A 17,987-nucleotide genomic window follows, 5' to 3' on the forward strand; every position below is an offset into this window, starting at 1 on the left:
AGGAGCTACACCGAGGACCAGTAGGTCACTTAAGAGAATGGTCGAACCAAGAGCCAGATGGTGTCTTCAAAGTCAATCTGGACCGAGACCAGTTGGTCTCTTCAGAGTCAAGCTGGACCGAGGCCAGTTGGCCTCTTCATAGACAAGCTAAACGGTGAGCCAACCCTTGTTCCAGCTGGTCGCTGAAGAAAACAATTCAGTGACCAGCTGGAACAAGGGCCAGTTAGAATCTTCAGAGACCAGCTGGGCAGACGGCCAGTTGATCTCTTCAGAGACCAGCTGGGCAAAGGGCCAGTTTATCTCTTCAGAGTCCAGATGGGCAAAGGGCCAGTTGATCTCTTCAGAGTTCAGATGTGCAAAGGGCCAGTTGATCTCTTCAGAGTTCAGATGGGCAAAGGGCCAGTTGATCTCTTCAGAGACCAGCTGGGCAAAGGGCCAGTTGATCTCTTCAGAGACCAGCTGGGCTGAGGACCAGTCGGTCTCCCCAGAGACAAGCTGGACAGAGGGCCAGTTGATCTCTTCAGAGACGAGCTGGACAGAGGGGCATTTGATCTCTTCAGAGACCAGCTGAGCAGAGGGCCAGTAGATCTCTTTAGGGACCAGCCAATTGGTCTTTTCATAGACCAGCTGGACCAGCCAGCTTTGTCTCTTCAGAGACGCACTGGATCGAGGGCCAGTTGATCTCTTCGGTGAGGAGCTAGACCAAGTGCCAGTTGTTCTCTTCAGAGACGTGCTGGACCAAGGGCCAGTTGGTCTCCTTGGGAACAGGGGCCGGCAGGTCTCTTCGGATTAGACGGGCCTGCTGATCTACATATAGACGAGCAGGACCGGGCCTGCTGGTCTACATATAGACGAGGTAGACCGGGGCATGCTGGTATATATAGACAAGCTAGACCAGACAGCTGGTCTACTTATAGACGAGCTGGGCCGGGGCCAGCTGGTCTGCTTATATACGATCTGGACGGAAGGCCACCTGGTCCCCGAGCTGGACCAAAACCATCTAGTGTACCTATAGGCGAGTTGGACATTTATACAGCTGGTCCACATATCGACGAGCTGGACCGGGATCCAGCTGGTCTACATATAGACGAACTGGACCGGGATCCAGCTGGTGCACATATCGACGAGCTGTATCGGCACCAGCTGGGCTACGTATAGACGAGCTGAACCGGTATTTAGCTGGTCCACATATCGACGAGTTGGACCGGGATCCAACTGGTCTACATATAGGCGAACTGGATCGGGACCAGCAGGCCTAAATGTAAACGAGTTGTATCGGCGCCAGCTGGTCTACATATAGACAAGCTGGTTTACTTATGGACAAGCTGACCGAGTCGGCTATTCTCAATGAACAAACTGACAGGTTCAGGTGATCGGGCCAGCTTAGTATATGTAGACAAAAGCCAGCAGATTTTCTAAAAACGATCAACAGGATGAACTCCACAAATTGGGACTTAAAAAAGACGAGCTGGAATCGATCAGCTGAGCCTATTTCAATCCATTTTTTACAATATCCGACCGAATCGTAACACAATTTTTATTATAATCAAGCCTGACCAAAATATTTAATATTCAATAAATATTCACAAATACCAAGAATATCTTCCAATCGCAACATTCTCCTCCATATATGGGTTTGTTGTCATTTTCATCGTCCTCTGCTTCTTACACGTGGAACATGAGCCGTTATTGGCGTGTTATTGATTGGAATCTCAGTGAGGCATAAACGAACATAACACGTTCGCTCATTTGCGCTTTAACAGCTAAACACGTATGAGTGCGTTTCCACAATCTCCACCCCACCCCAACTCGTCTCAAACACCAGCTTACCTTTCAACGAAGCGAAACTCGACGAACATCGAAATCAACGGCTGGCATCTATCAATGGCGCCGTCTTGGTTGACACATTTGAATGGTGGCTGCCGTTGCGGCTGCGGCTGTGGCTGCTATTGTCACTCATCATCACTTCCAAAATGGGCAGCACCCTGCAGGCATCATGTCTGCGCCTTGGATTATGCCTTGTTTCTGATATTGCCTTCGCTGTTGTCGCACTCCTTGGTGTCGTCTTCGCCGTCGTCGTCTTCATCTTCATCTTTCTGTATGCTTGGCGGTGGATAATGTTAGGATTTGTTAGAACTAATGATAAGCACAGACTGTGGATACAATTTCATTTGATGACTCGTTCCAATATCTATGGAAAAGAGATAAAGACGAAATCAATACGGATTGAATGAAACGATATGTTTTAAATTGGGTTTTTATTGGAGCGACAAATTGCCATGGCAATACAAATTTGATTGTGCGTGCCACATACCAATATGGTTGGAATAAACAATTTGTATGGAAAATATCTGGAGGTTAATTACCTCAAGGGTAAATAAAAAAAAAAATTATTCATTAACATTGAAGGAAATGATTAAAAAAATATATATAAATATTTAATTAAATTCCGAATTTAATTTTGAAGGTAATTTCCACCATACCTTAATTTACAAAATACTTGAATATTATTACCCCAAATTTCTCACACAATTTAATGTCATGTTTATTGTCCTGACTATCATAATTTGACTCTCATAGGACTTCCACTTTTTTCTCCCCCTCCCCAGGTGTTATCAGACACCAAAAGGGTGAATTTCATGGTTGGGGAAATTTTTCTGATTATTCTGTTCTGATTTATCTTTACCGCAAAGCCGACAGGAATTGAGCAGGTGGACCACATATTTTATTGTATCTGGTAATCCCCACGGACTAGAAACTGACTTAGGATATAATATCTCAAAACGAGAAAATCGAACATTTATATCCAAATTTATGCGAAATAATAAATTCCATATTCATCTCAGGTTTCTGGTTGAGTTTTATGGAATCGCTCACTTGTTTAACAAGTTATGACAGAAAAAATATTGAAAATTGTGTGGGTGAGGTATCATAAGGTGTTCGCAGATATATTTCATTTTCACAACAAATCTTGTGTCAGAAAAAATGTTTGCATGAGTGAAACTTGAAGAGAGTTGGATGCTTATTTCGCTTTCTTTGAGGGTTTTGTTTTTCAAAATCGTGAACCTTATGTTGAGAGGTACCAAAAGAAATGGTCCGATATCTACCATCTTTCTACGAGATCTTGTGTTGATGAAAATATTGAGATGACCACGTATAAATGAAATCGGATGTTAATTCTGCGTTTTATGAGCTTCATGGGTATTCAACCCTTTGACCCTTTGTGGAGGTACCAGAAGGCGAAGACCGATATACTCCATCTTCAAAGTAGACCTTGTATATGTAGAAACATTGGGATGTATAAAATATGAAGAGAACCGGGTGCTTATTTCGGATTTTAAAATCGGTTTGCTAATTCAAAACTTTGACCTTTTGTGGGGGAGGTATCGGAAGGAATGGTCCGATATCTACCATCTTCATAACAGATCTTGTGTTGATAGAAAAATTTAGACGTTCCAAGTCTGAAGAAATCGGATATTAATTTCGCGTTTTATGGGCTTCATATTCAATATTCTGATCCTTTGTGGGGGAGGTACCAGAAGGAGTGAAAAAATATAATTTATCTTCACACCAGACCTTGGGTTAATAAAAATATTGTGATTTGTATAATTTCAAGAGAATCGTACTCTTACATCACATTTTATAAGAGTTATAATTATTCAAAATTTCGACCCATTGTGGTGGAGGTACTCGATGGAATGGACCGATATTTTCCATTTTCGCATCTGACCTGGAACTGATGCAAGTATAAGGATTCGCAAAGTTGGAGCAAAATAGGATTATCCTTTCACTCACTGTAAAACATTTTCTTTGAAAATTTCGACATTTCGTGGGGAAGGTACCAAAAGGGGTGGACCGATATCGCCCATCTTCGAATTCGAACTAAATTTGATGATAATATGACGATGTACGATGTTTAGACCAAATCTGATATTCCCTTCGAGATTTATCAAGTGCACCAGCCAGACAGGCAGACGGACAGACGAACATCGCTAGATCGACTCTAAATATCCTAATGCGGATTTGGTCCAAAGAGACCTAGCGTCCAAGACCGTTATTTCGATAAGACACATTTTGGTCGTATCAAATGATATATATCCTCTCTAGCCTGAGGGTATTACTAGCCATATGACTGATGGCATAAAAAAATGATCGAGAAAACCCCATTGTTGACCCGCTGGGGGTTAAAATTTTTAACCAGAATATTTTTCGTATTTTAATTGGAATACTGTCGAAGACACTATATAACTAAAATGCATGGATTCCGAAAAATTTTAATGCGAGCATTTCGAAAATCGTGGAAGAGGGAAGAATCTTCTCTACCTATATCGTAAACTTTCAAAACGCCGATACGCCTGTCTTCTTTTTTAACTCCACTAATAATCTGCTGGATTTTTCCAGACAGTGAGATAGAAGAACACATCTAGATCGACTCCAAATGTCCTGAAGCAGATTTGGTTCAAAGAGACCTAGGCTCTGAAACTATTATTTCGATGAGGGACATTTTGGCCGTATCAAATAATATATACCCTCGGTGGCTATATGGCTAACATCTACGTTATTCTAATATATTCTTTAAAATCGGCAAATATTCTATAAAGATTATTGATTTTCAAAAAATTAGAAAATATTTATTTAGAAATTCACGTTGAAGGACATTAAAAAAATTCGGAAAGTCCACGTTAATGACTCGTTTAGAAAATATTCTTTTAAAATCTACATTTATGAAAAAACGGAAAATATTAAAAAATTCATGTATATGGCTATGTGAATCTTTTAGAAAATATTCTTTTAAAATTATCGCTAAGAATCTCCAAAAAATCAGACAATATTGTTTGAAAATTCCACTTTGGTGGCTCTGGGAATCCTTCAGAAAATGTTCTTTAAAAAATCCACATTTATGGCTCCAGGAATCCTTGAGAAAATATTCTTTACAAAACGACGTTTATGTTTCTGGCAGTTTCTTAAAAAAATTCTTTGAAAAATCTACGTTTATGGCTTTGGGATTCCCTGTGGAAATATTCTTTTAAAAATCCTCGTTAAGAATGTCTGAGAACCCTCCATAAAATATTCTTTAAAAAATCTACGTTTATGGCATTGGGATTCCTTGTGGAAATATTTTTTAAAAAATCCACGTTAAGAATTTCTGGGAATCCTCCAAAAAATATTCTTTAAAAAAATCCACGTTTACTGTCCTTCAAAAAATATGCTTAAACGATCCACGTTTCTGATTCTGGGAGTCCTTCAAAAAAATCCTCGTTAAGAACCTCTGAAAAATCCTTGAGAAAATGGATATCCTTCGGAAAATGTTGTTTAAAAAATCTACGTTTAAGGCTGTGAGAATCCTTGAGAAAATATTCTTTAAAAAATCCACATTTATGGCTGTGAGAATATTTGAGAATATATTCTTTAAAAAATCCACGTTTGTGGTTGAGCGAATCCTTGAGAAAATATTCTTTAAAAAATCCACATTTATGGCTGTGAGAATATTTGAGAATATATTCTTTAAAAAATCCACGTTTGTGGTTGAGCGAATCCTTGAGAAAATATTCTTTAAAAAATCCACGTTTATGGTTGAGCGAATCCTTGAGAAAATATTCTTTAAAAAATCCACGTTTATGGTTGTGGGAATCCTTGAGAAAATATTCTTTAAAAAATCCACGTTTATGGCTTTAAGAATCCCTCAGAAAATATTATTTAAAAATCCATGTTTATGGCCTAGGGAATCCTTGAGAAAATATCTGTAAAAAACCACTTTTGTGGCCCTGGGAATCCTTCAAAAAAATATTTTTTTAAATCCACGTTTTTGTTTTTCAGAGTTCTGTAGATTTTTTTAATCCACATTTTTTATTTTAAGAATTCTTTAGACATTTTTTTTTTTAAATTCACATTTATGTTTCTGGGAGTCCTTCAAAATATATTCTTTAAAAAATCCACGTCAATGGCTCTCGAAACACTTTAGAAAATATTCTTTGATAATCCATTTTGTTGGCTCTTGGAATCCTATAGAAAATATTTTTTAAAAATAAAATCCTAGTTTATGGCTCTGGGAATCCTTAAGAAAATATTTCTATAAGAAATCACATTAATGACCCTAAGAAATCCAATTCAATAGAAATTGTCCACATTTTTGGCTATGGGCATTTTTCGGAAAAAAATACTTAAAAAATAATAAAATGTTTTTTTTTAAGTTATTGGCCATTTACAGAGATTAGATGTTTTTTTTAACTTATTTCTTTCTCTAATGCTCTTATTACTTGTTGATTCCTCCTCCGCCCCCCTTTCTGCTTTTATTTGCTTAAGTTGCTTTATTATGCATTTCGTTTCAATCATCAATTAGTCTTTTTTTCGCATTCACTTTTAATTATCTTCTCTTCATTGCTTTAGGATTAATAGATTCAAATGATATACTTTATTTAAGCAGTTTTTTCTCTTTTTTTTTTTTGAATATTCATTATCAGAATGATGCTTTAGAGATAATGAGCAATTTTCTAAAAAAAATTCAAATTAATTTTGGATTTTATTTCTCTACGCTTCGTCTTCTTTAACATATTCCCTCGTTTTATCAACAGGACTAATCTGTGTTTTTCTTTCGTTCTCCGAGTTTAATATGTTAATGGAACACTTAAATCACATGTGCATACACACATACATACACATACTCATACATACACACAAAATAAATATTCAAATATAGAGTAGAACTTACATAGAATATTGTCAGGATTAGTAGAAGGCTGTGTGGCACATGCAGTCGTGTTGCCAGTTCGTGTTGCATGGCGGCATGTTTTTCACTATTGATGATATGTACAAAAACACTGTCGCTATCTGTGGAGTGGTGTAAGCGGTTCCGGAAGCATTGTCGGGGGCCATGGCGAATGTTCAAACAGCAGCCACGTCACAATGTCAGGAATGCGTGTTGTTGTCGTTGAAAGAAGAAGAAGAACAAGTTGTTGGGAAAAACAAACAAGCAAGTCAACAAAAATAATAGAGATAAACAAAAGCGTTTACATGAACGCTTGAATAGGTTATGATGGCAAACAATGCGGTTGCTGACTGGTCCTTTAAAAAGGACACAAACATTGCTGTCTTTTTTTTCTGTTTTCTGTTTCCCGACCGATTATTGTTAAAGCCATGCTCGAGTAATACTCACTTGAATTGTCTGCCGCACACGTATAGTTGCCCGAGTCCGTGTGTGTTACGCGTGAAATCACCAGATTGCTCGTTTTCATTTGCTGCTCGGATACAACCCGTATGCCACCCCTTGTCGAGTCGTTGATTAGTTCGCTGTCCTTGTACCACAGCATGTGGGTGTATGGGCCGGGCGCCTGTGGTGCTATGCAGGTTAAATTGATGTCACTACCACTTTGCACGAACAGTTCTCGATTCGAGAGAATTTGTGCCTTGGATGCTGCGATGGAACAATACAAAAGGAAAGGGGTGAGAGAGGGGCGGAAAGAGAGGAGAAACAAATGTGGAATATTAACATAAATATTTTTAGCTTAATCTTAATTAAAATAGATTCCAAAAATAGTGCCAGTAATTATTGGTAGGCATGATGGTAGGCAAGGTTTATGGATATTGTTCGTGAAAATTGTTAATGAAAGGATATTTAATGGATATTAAATAAAATATGTTTCTGTGCGGGCAAATATGTTTGCAATTAGAGGAATTTTATGGCTAGGTTTGTGGTATTAGGATAAGTTAAGGAAAAATGTAGGAGGTTGATTTAATATTAAAAAAAGTAATCTTTGGGGGCTCTGGGAGTCCTTGGGAAAATATTCTTTAAAAAAACTACTTTTATGGCTCTGGGAATCCTTGAAAAAATATTCATTAAAAAATTAACATTTATGGCTCTGGGAATCCTTGAGAAAATATTCTTTAAAAAATCTACTTATATTGCTCTATGAATAGTTTAGAATTTTTTTTTTTTTTTTTTAATCTATGGATCTGGGATTCCTTCAGAAAATATTCTTTACAAAATCCATGTTTATAGCTATGGGAATCCTTGAGAAAATATTCTTTCAAAAATCTATGTTTATAGCTCCTTGAGAAAATATTGTTCAAAAAATCCAGGTTTATGGCTCCTGAAATCCTTGAGAAATAAAATCCACGTTAATGGTTGTGGGAATCCTTAAGAAAATATTCTTTAAAAAATCCAAGTTTATGGCTTAGGGAATCCTTGAGAAAATTTTCTGTCAAAAATCTACGTTTACGGCTTCTTGAGAATCCTTGAATCCTCTGGGAAAAAATATTCTTCATATAATCCTCATTTAGAGCCTTTAAAAATTGCGTCAGAAAATATTCTTTAAAAATCCACGTTCATGGCTCTAAGAATCCTTGAGAAAATATTTTTTAAAAAAATCTACGTTTATGGCTCCTTGAGAATCCCCAGAAAATATTCTTTAAAAATTCAATTTATGGCTCTTTAAAAAAATCCGTTTATGGCTCTGGAAATCCTTGGCTCTAGAAATCCTTGAGAAAATATTCTTTAAAAAATCCACGTTTATGGCTCTGGGAATCCTTCAAAAATACTCCTATATTCTGTAAACATCCACTTTGGTGGCTCTAGAATTCCTTGAAAAAATCTTCTTGAAAAAATCGGCATAGACAGGGTGAGATAAAACAAGTAAGCAAAGGCTACAGTCGAGCGGGGCCGACCGTTGAATACCCTACAACACTATAATAAATGATACAGATTATATAGGCCAGATACTCGAAAGAATTCTACAAGATATTGTGACAAATAATAAAAGAAAACCATCAGGTTTCGTTCTCTAATTTTCGAATAATAGAAACTTGAACTAATTTGCTCATTTCCAATTTATAGGTAGATGTTGCACATAAATGGTCTTCCTAGATCTGGAACCAATATTTCCCAAAGACCTATAATCTCTCAGAAGTGGCAAAAGATTAACATTTATTATTGGTTTTTGACTGAAACGCATCTATATGAGATACAAACATTTGACTATATTCTTCAACGAAATCAGCCTTAACGAAATAGTCAGAAGTGCGTCTTCCCTGTATTTGTGAATTCTCCAAAAAGTCACTGGAATGGATATTTTCGTATTTTGTCTACAAAAGTTGGCAAACTATTTCACATATTGAATATTTTTGAACGGCCATCCAAAACTATTTGGCTTTTGCAATGTCCGGTAACTTCCATTCAAATGCGCGTGAAGATCGGGCGATAATTACGACTTGCTGACAATTTTGCAGGTTTTTTTTTGTCTATTTCAACCCCTAAATATATGGCTATTATCTCCAAAAAGAGTAGGCTTCTATTCTGACCCTCATCTGATCCCCATGCACAATTTCGTTAGGATCGGGCCATAAATGCGATCTGTATATGATATCCTGATATCCTAACTACTTAGTTTTGTTAGCTGTAGAAATATTACCAAATGTTTAATTCAAAATGAAAACATGCCAAAGATATGACAAAATTGAAAAAATATGAGAAAATATTACAAAATGAATATTTTCATCTTTAGAGAGATATTTTTACGCAATTTTTTAGACGTTTTTTCTTTTCTGCCAAGAGGCCATTTTGAATTAATGAGAACTGTCGAAATCAGTTCAGCCGTTCTCGATATATAAGAGATCTTTCAAGCATATCTTTTTTGATAGACATATATATCGCACATATTTTGCTATATATCCGATTTGATGGATGTTAACATCAATGTTAAGATCAGAAGTAACCTTGTCATGGCTTTGTGATTTCGCCGGGATTTAAAATATTCGCGGTTTAATGATAAATTTAGAATGTTTTAAACACAAAGGATATGGTCTATTTTACCCGCTAAATATTATCCTATGACCACCCAAACTGGTAGGCTTCTTCCCCGCCCTAAACTCTAGCTACGTGCGAAATTCCGCGTCGATTGGTCTATAATTGCGACCTATAGAGCAACTGCAAAATCTGGATTTTTTCAGTTTTTGGTCCATTTCAACCCCTAAATACTATGCGATCATCTCCAAAAGAAATAGGGTTCTATTCTGACCTTAACCCCACCTACATTCTAAATTTCGTGAAGATCGGGCCATAATTGCGACCTGTAGAGTGATTACAAATTAACATGGACAGACGGACAGACGGACAGACGGACGGACGGACATACATAGCTAGATCGACTCAGCTCGGCGAGCTAGGAAGATCCATATATACTTTCCTATATGGGAAACCAATATTTCGAGGTGTTACATAAATTCTGGCCCAATCAAACTTATAATACCCCCAACACATAGTGTTGTAGGGTATAAAAACTGCAACAAAGTCAAAAGTCATTTTTGTACATTTTTTATACCCTACAACACTATGTGTTGGGGGTATTATAAGTTTGATTGGGCCAAAAATTATGTAACACCACGAAATATTGATTTCCCACATAGGAAAGTATATATGGATCTTCCTAGCTCGCCGAGCTGAGTCGAAATTTCGCATGTAGATAGAGTTTAGGGCGGGGAAGAAGCCTACTAATTTGGGTGATCATCGGATAATATTTAGCGGGTAAAATAGACCATATCTTTTGTGTTGAAAAATTCAACATTTTTCATTAAACCGTGAATATTTTAAATCCCGGCGAAATCACAAAGCCATCACAAGGTTACTTCTGACCTTTGCATTGATGTTATTATCCAACAAATCGGATATATAGCAAAATATGTGCGATATATATGTCTATCAAAGGAGATATGCTTGAAAGATCTCTTATATGTCGAGAACGGCTGAACTGATTTCGACAGTTCTCATTAATTCAGAATGGCCTCTTGGCGGGAAAGAAAAAACGTCTAAAAAAATCGCATAAAAATATCTCTCTAAAGATGAAAATATTGATTTTGTAAAATTTTCTCATATTTTTTCAATTTTGTCATATTTTTGGCATATTTTCATTTTGAAATAAACATTTGGTAATATTTCTACAGCTAACAAAACTAAGTAGTTAGGATATCAGGATATCATATACAGATCGCATTTATGGTCCGATCCTTACGAAATTTTACTTGGGGATAAAGTGAGGGTCAGAATAGAAGCCTACTCTTTTTGGAGATGATCGCCATATATTTAGGGGTTGAAATGGACCAAAAAACTGCAAAATTGTCAGCAGGTCGTAATTATCGCCCGATCCTCACGCACATTTGAATGGGGTTTAACGGACATTGCAAAATCCAAGCAGTTTTGGATGGCCATCCAAAAATATTCAATGTGTGAAATAGTTTGCCAATTTTGTAGACAAAATACGAACATGTCCATTCCAGTGACTTTTTGGAGAATTCACAAATACAGGAAAGACGCACTTCTGACTATTTTTTTTAACACTAATTTCGTTGAAGAATATAGTCAAATGTCTGTATCCCATATAGATGCGTTTCAGTCAAAAACCAATAATAAATGTTAATCTTTTGCCACTTCGGAGAGGTTATAGGTCTTTGGGAAATATTGGTTCCAGATCTAGGAAGACCATTTAAGTGCAACATCTACCAATAAATTGGAAATGAGCAAATTAGTTTAAGTTGCTATTATTCGAAAATTAGAGAACGAAACCTGATGGTTTTCTTTTATTATTTGTCACAATATCTTGTGGAATTCTTTCGAGTATCTAGCCTATATAAACTGTATGGTTTATTATAGTGTTGTAGGGTATTCAACGGTCGGCCCCGCTCGACTGTAGCCTTTGCTTACTTGTTTAAATTTTATTGAATGTAAACAAAAAATTTTGGAAATAGCATTAAATTTAAAATAAGTTTGGACTTGTTCGAATTGGTCACTTTTGACACGAATTATGGCCTTCAAACGGCCAATGAAACCGTCATATGCTGCCCGAATGTTGCTCTGCGGTATTTTGGCCCATTCCCATTCCCGGCGAACCGCTTGCTTGAGGTGATCGACACTTTGATATTTTTTGGTGCCAACCTTGCTCTCCAAAATACTCCAGACACAATAGTCCAACGGATTGGTATCCGGAGATTTTGGTGCCAATTGTGCGCTGGAAATGAAGCCAGGAACCTCATTTTGTGACTATTCTTGGGTGGCGTGTGCTGAGCGCGATGGTGCTGAGTCCTGTTGGAATGTTCAAGGTCTGCGGCCAAAATGTTAGCGTTTCCAAGGCTTTAATGCACCCTCCAGAATATGTTCGCGATAATATTCTTCATTTTTTCTGATGCCACGGTCGATTAATACGAGCGGAGGGCTACCATCGACTGTTATGGCGGCCCACACCATCACCATGGCCGGCGCTTGAGTTCTGGTGGCCAACCAGTGTAAGTTCTTGCACTTTTTGGAATTTAAATGGTTTTACCCCAAGCTCATTTTTCAATATTTGCCGAATGGAACATTGCGATATGTTCAGCTCATGAGCTATTTTTCGGCCACGGCGACGCGGGTTTCGATCTTTACTTTTCGAACCATTTCTGCTGTTGTTGCTTTTTTCTTCCGTCCACTTCCTTGAAGTTGGGCTACATTACCAGTATCACGGTAACGAGCGATGATACGAGACAAAAGATTTATTCTCATTTAAATGCAGGAGTGCTTTAACGATAACCTCTTGTGTCTTTCCAGCCAAATATAAAGAAATCACACTATCACGCTTGAATTCAATCACGCATAACTTTTTTTCTCGAAAATTCTCACCAAAATTATTTTGTACACTTGTAAACAATAAAATAACCTGTCACTGGAATAATTTTAACAGCTCTCGGACGAGTGGCTTAGAAATTACAACAGTCTGAATTTGGTTGCAGTTTTTTCATCTCACTCTGTATGGCTCTTGGAATTCTTCGGAGACTTTTTTAAATGCACGTTTATTGATCTGGGAATCCTTGAGAAAATATTCTTTAAAAAACCACATTTATGGACCTGGGAATTCTTGTGATAGTCTTAATAAATCCACATTTCCTGCAGAAAATATTCCTGAAAAAATCCACTTTTGTTGATGAGGGAATCCTTGAGAAAATATTCTTAAATAAATCCTTTTTTATAGATCTGGGAATCCTTCAGAAAATATTCTTAAAATAAATATTCTTAAAAAACTTCCAAAAAAATTACTTACTGACAACTGTCAATTTATAAGCTTGACTAATTTTTGGTTCTGTCGACACCTGACACTCATAGATGCCCGCATCTCGTGGCTGCACCGACACGATTTTCAGCACCCATTCATCCGAATTGTCTATGTGTCGCGCCAGAAATCGTTGATCATTTGTATATGTCATTATGCCAATTGTCAGAATGTGTAAATCTCGTTTTCGTATCCACGACACGGCGCGATCTCCCAAATTTCGCACACGACAGTGCAGCCGTGCTGTGGTGCCTACCGCACCTATGACATCACGATTTGTTGTGTTCTCAAATTCAGGTTCCTGCTGGTCATAGCTGCCAAGGATCATATTGTTGATATCGTGGAGGGATGATACTGAGGTGTCGTTGGTCAACATTTTCATGGCTGGAATGAGAAATGAAAAATATTTTGTAAATTTAATAAAAGCTCATGCTAATAAATAAATTAAAACATAATAATTTTTAACAGATAATTTGATGTGACATCCCAGAAACGGTTGTATTTTTTTTTTTTTTTTTTTTTTTAAACTGTATTTTTAGACCTTCGGTTTTACCTTGACAAACATAATTTCCTTTCAATATTTAATATTCTCCAAAAGTTTATTCCTTAATTTCAAATGTTAAACCCTTTCCATTGCCATTCGATCACAATAAAAATTGACACCTTATTATTTCTTTAGGTTTCCTTGACCGCCCCTTTTTCACATTTTCCATCATGACTAACCGATTGCCATTACCATACAACAACAACGGTAGCATCGGCAGCAGCTACAACAAAGTCATGCCAAAACTCAATTTCCTATAGTAGCAATTTATTTCCGCTGACCACTTTTGGGTGCCAAAGCAAAGGCAAAAAACAACACCCGAAACCGACAAAACCACCATCACCAACCAACTCTGGCCACGGGGCAATACGTTTTGCACCTAAATGAAATGGTGGCAAACCATGGCACCGAACACTTGAACAGCTAACGAATGAAAGTATTTCGTTTCCGTTTCCGTTCTGCCAATGTTTTTTTTTGGCGTTTTGATGCCACTCAAATTCTTGTTCATGTTTCCATTACTTTTGTCGTTGTTGCTGTTGTTATTGCCTTTGATTTTCATAATTATGAGGTTAGAGCATTTTCTGTTTTTGTGCGGTTTGAGAATTCCATTGAAACGGTACTCATGTCTAAAAAGCACTTTAGCAAGCCAAAAGTGTTCCACCAAAAAAAAAAAAAAAAAATTGTAAGCAATGGAGGTATTGATGCAATCTGTCCATTGAAGTGAAACTAATGATGAAGAAGAAGAATAATTGAGGTAAAGAATTTTCAGTGCCATCAAAAAATGAAGGATTCGCATTGTACATGAGCATAAGTGTTCAGCGTTTTCTAAAAAAATAATGGAATTGCATCTCGCAGCAATCGATAGCACTTTTGACTTCTTTTTGTGTAGAAAATTTTTGAAATTTGTACAAAAAATGATTTTCAAAAGTACAATTAACTATGAATTTTGAAAAACATTGTACGGGAAATACATAATCCGAAGACTGCGAAATTTCTATATTCTAACTTATATTCTTCTCAAATATTGACAAACTTCATAGAAGGGGGAGAGTAGAAGAAGTCTCGGCTACCACGATTAAGGAAAGCTAACAAATAATCAAATAGACAACTTCAGTGGTTACAACTATAGAAGAAAGAATCGTTTTATATGCATTCAGTACTTCAGGACAGTATGTAGAAATATCCCATAATTTTATATGAATCCAAAAATATCAGTTGGTTTTGGCATCAAATGAATACCCTTATTCAATGGCCTTTTACTAATTTATTTGATAATTTAATATAAAACAAAAAGAAGGTAAAAACTAGTATATTCGGCCGGCCGAACTTTGAATAGCAGTTGGAACAAATTTGGATATTATCAAAATAAGAAAAAACAAGTAAAAAACATTAAGTTCGGCCAGGCCAAACTTTTAATACCCTCCACTTTGGGGTAAAGGAAACATTAGAGCCCTTTATGACCCATAGACATATTCATAAGAAAATGTGCAAAAAATCATCAAAATACCGAATATTGGGAAATACGGCTATATGGGGCTATAAATAAACGTGGACCTATACCTACGGTGTTTCGCCAAAAGACTAGAACCCATTAAGACCAAAAAATACCAATTTCTAGACAAATCCGGGAAGAAATGTGGCAAAAACCATCAAGGTACCGTTATATAGGGGCTATACCAAAACCTATAATTACAATGATTCGGAACACGAACTGAGACCCATTATGAACTACAACTACCAATTTTCAGAGATATTCGTGAAAAAATGTGTCAAAAATCATGAAAATACCGAATATCGGGAGGTACCGTTATATGGAGACTATACCAAAACCTTTAATTACAATGATTCGCCAAACGAACTAGGACCCATTATGACCTACAAATACCAATTTTTATAAACAACTAAGTGAAAAAATGTGGCTAAAACTATCAAAATACCGAATATCGGGAGGTACCGTTATGTGGGGGCTATACCAAACCGTGGACCCATACATGTAATGTTTCGCCACCGGAGCTGGAACCAATTATGACCAACAAATACCAATTTTTAGACAAATCTATGCAAAAATGAGGTAAAAATAATTAAAATACCGAATATCGGGAGGTACCTTTATATGGGGGCTATACCAAAGCGTGGACCTATACATGCAATGTCTCGCCATATGAACTGGGACCCGTTATGACTTACAAATACCAAGTTTCAGAGAAATCTGTGAAAAAATGTGACAAAAACCATCAAAGCTATACCAAAACGTGAACCGATATATCTCATTTTCAATACCAACCATCCTAGGCACAATACAAATTGGTCTGCTAAATTTTGAAGCTTTACGTCAAATAATGTGGGCTGTATAGTGATTTCAACAGATGAACATCGTTAAATCGACTTGAAATTTTATGCTGATTATGAATATTTATGGGGTCTACGACGAATATTGTGGATGTTACAAACGGAATGACAAAGTTAGTATACCCTCCATTCCAATGTGTATTACATTTGTCATAGATAAAAAATAGAACCCGTAAAAATTCGGTTACAATCATCAAAATATCGAATATAGGGAATTACCGATATTTAAAGGCCATACTAAGACCTGGATCACTGATGAAGTGCATGATCAAAGGGTTTTTTTTTAGAAATTCGGACGGTAAGTGCACAAAAAGTACTTAAATGTTCTACATTTGGTAGGGCTGTAATCCTAAACTTATAAATTGGGATTGCTCTTAAAGTGTAGGATTGGGTTATGTGCCGTACTAAGTTTGGCATATTTTCGATTATGGTATCGAGAGAGCTGGAGTCCTAAAATTTAGAATTATTTTTGGAAATATATATAACAAGAGTACGAAAGGTAATAAACGGTACAAAGTTTGGTATTAATTGCATGGTTAGGGTTAGATTTCGGAAATTTGATTTAAATGTTTCGCACTTTCGCAAACGATGTAGTGGGTGAGTAGGGGAGCATAAGACAGTGAGGGTTTCGGACAAGAAGTGTAGTAAAAAGCACTACATTTTGTACCTTTTAGGCATTTCGTGAACGGATCTGTTGATATAAGTAGGTGTTTTTTCTAAATATGTACTAAGTGTAACAACTGTACCGACAGAATTTCTCCTCTTGGGCTGGAATAGCTCGTCGGAGTCCAGGGGTTCGTACAGATATTTTATTTATTGAGACAGAAAGAGAAATACAGTGGTTTACGTTTTGAAATTACGTTTGTATTTATAGTGGAACTTAAACTATATATTATAACAACTATCCTACTCGTCTTCGGTCAGGGATTGGTGGTTATATCATTCGAGACAGGCTACAGGATATTAAAGGATACGGCTACAAGAGATCTTACTCTACAATGATCTAGGATACGGCTGCAAAAGACCTTAATAAGTACTCAAACACTACAGGATATTCAAGGACACGGTTGCGAGAGACTAAGTCAAGCACTATAGAAATAAGTAATCAAGCACTACGGGATATTCAAGGATGCGGCTGCGAGAGACCTTAATAAGTACTCAGGCACTACGGGATATTCAAGGATACGGTTGCAAGAGACCTTAATAAGTACTCAAGCACTACAAGGATCTAGGATACGGTTGCAAGAGACCTTAATAAGTACTCAAGCACTACAAGAATCTAGGATACGGTTGCAAGAGACCTTAATAAGTGCTCAAGTACTACAGGATATTCAAGGATACGGTTGTGAGAGACCTTAATAAGTACTAAGCACTACAGGATGTTCAAGGATACCGGATTGGTGTTGTCACGTTGAAGGTCTTGTACTTACTGTCCCGATTCTGCCATCGACTGCCCTTTTATACCCGACTCCTCCACGTGGTCGCAGAGGAGTAACGGGAAATTGTTTACAAAATTAGGTTATCAAAACAACATCACATGTGCTCATTACCGCCAATAGTGGTGATGAGTTATGCTGTCTGTTGTTGTGATAACGGTTTACCTTTATTGAATTTGGCTGGGCAAATTGTAATTTCTCATAGCGTTTTGTGTTGGCAAAAATGACGAAGGATATTTGCCGTCACACAACTGTAATAAATGGTACTAAATTGGGTACAATTTGGTGTTGGTTGAACGGATTGATCTGAAGATTTAAAGTGTTGGTATTGGGTTTCTACTGGAGTCTTCCTTGAGCCGTACTAAAAGCACTAAATGGTACTGCATTTGGTATTTGTGTAAGGGATTGTGTTGAAATTACAAAATTTGAAATTTGGGAAAAAGTACAAAAAGTACTAAATTTTAATAACTTGGGTATTTGGGGAAGATATAGGCCAAGGCTAGGCAAAGAGTATCCCTTGGGATATCTGTTTTGAATTTTCTGTCAAAATGGTTTTGGGAGAATATTTAGTTTTGTTCGAGCAGTCGATGAGGG

At 36.9% G+C, this 17,987-nt stretch overlaps 1 protein-coding gene across 1 annotated transcript in view; it reads right to left on the reverse strand.

Moving 5' to 3' along the window:
• Positions 1 to 1,860: 1,860 nt before the first annotated feature.
• The window catches only part of LOC101900846 (receptor-type tyrosine-protein phosphatase S), a 57,259-nt gene continuing 41,132 nt past the window's right edge, over positions 1,861 to 17,987 (reverse strand). Inside the window, exons 2-5 of the mRNA XM_020036500.2 lie at positions 13,056 to 13,448; positions 7,154 to 7,411; positions 6,710 to 6,828; positions 1,861 to 2,191 (exon numbers count right to left, since the gene is read on the reverse strand). Of these exons, the coding sequence (XP_019892059.2) occupies positions 2,168 to 2,191; positions 6,710 to 6,828; positions 7,154 to 7,411; positions 13,056 to 13,448 (794 nt within the window). The 3' untranslated portion in view covers positions 1,861 to 2,167. The remainder of the gene's footprint in view (positions 2,192 to 6,709; positions 6,829 to 7,153; positions 7,412 to 13,055; positions 13,449 to 17,987) is intronic.

Source organism: Musca domestica, unplaced genomic scaffold, assembly GCF_030504385.1.
Source record: "Musca domestica strain aabys unplaced genomic scaffold, Musca_domestica.polishedcontigs.V.1.1 55, whole genome shotgun sequence".
In the NCBI taxonomy this organism is placed as follows: domain Eukaryota; kingdom Metazoa; phylum Arthropoda; class Insecta; order Diptera; family Muscidae; genus Musca; species Musca domestica.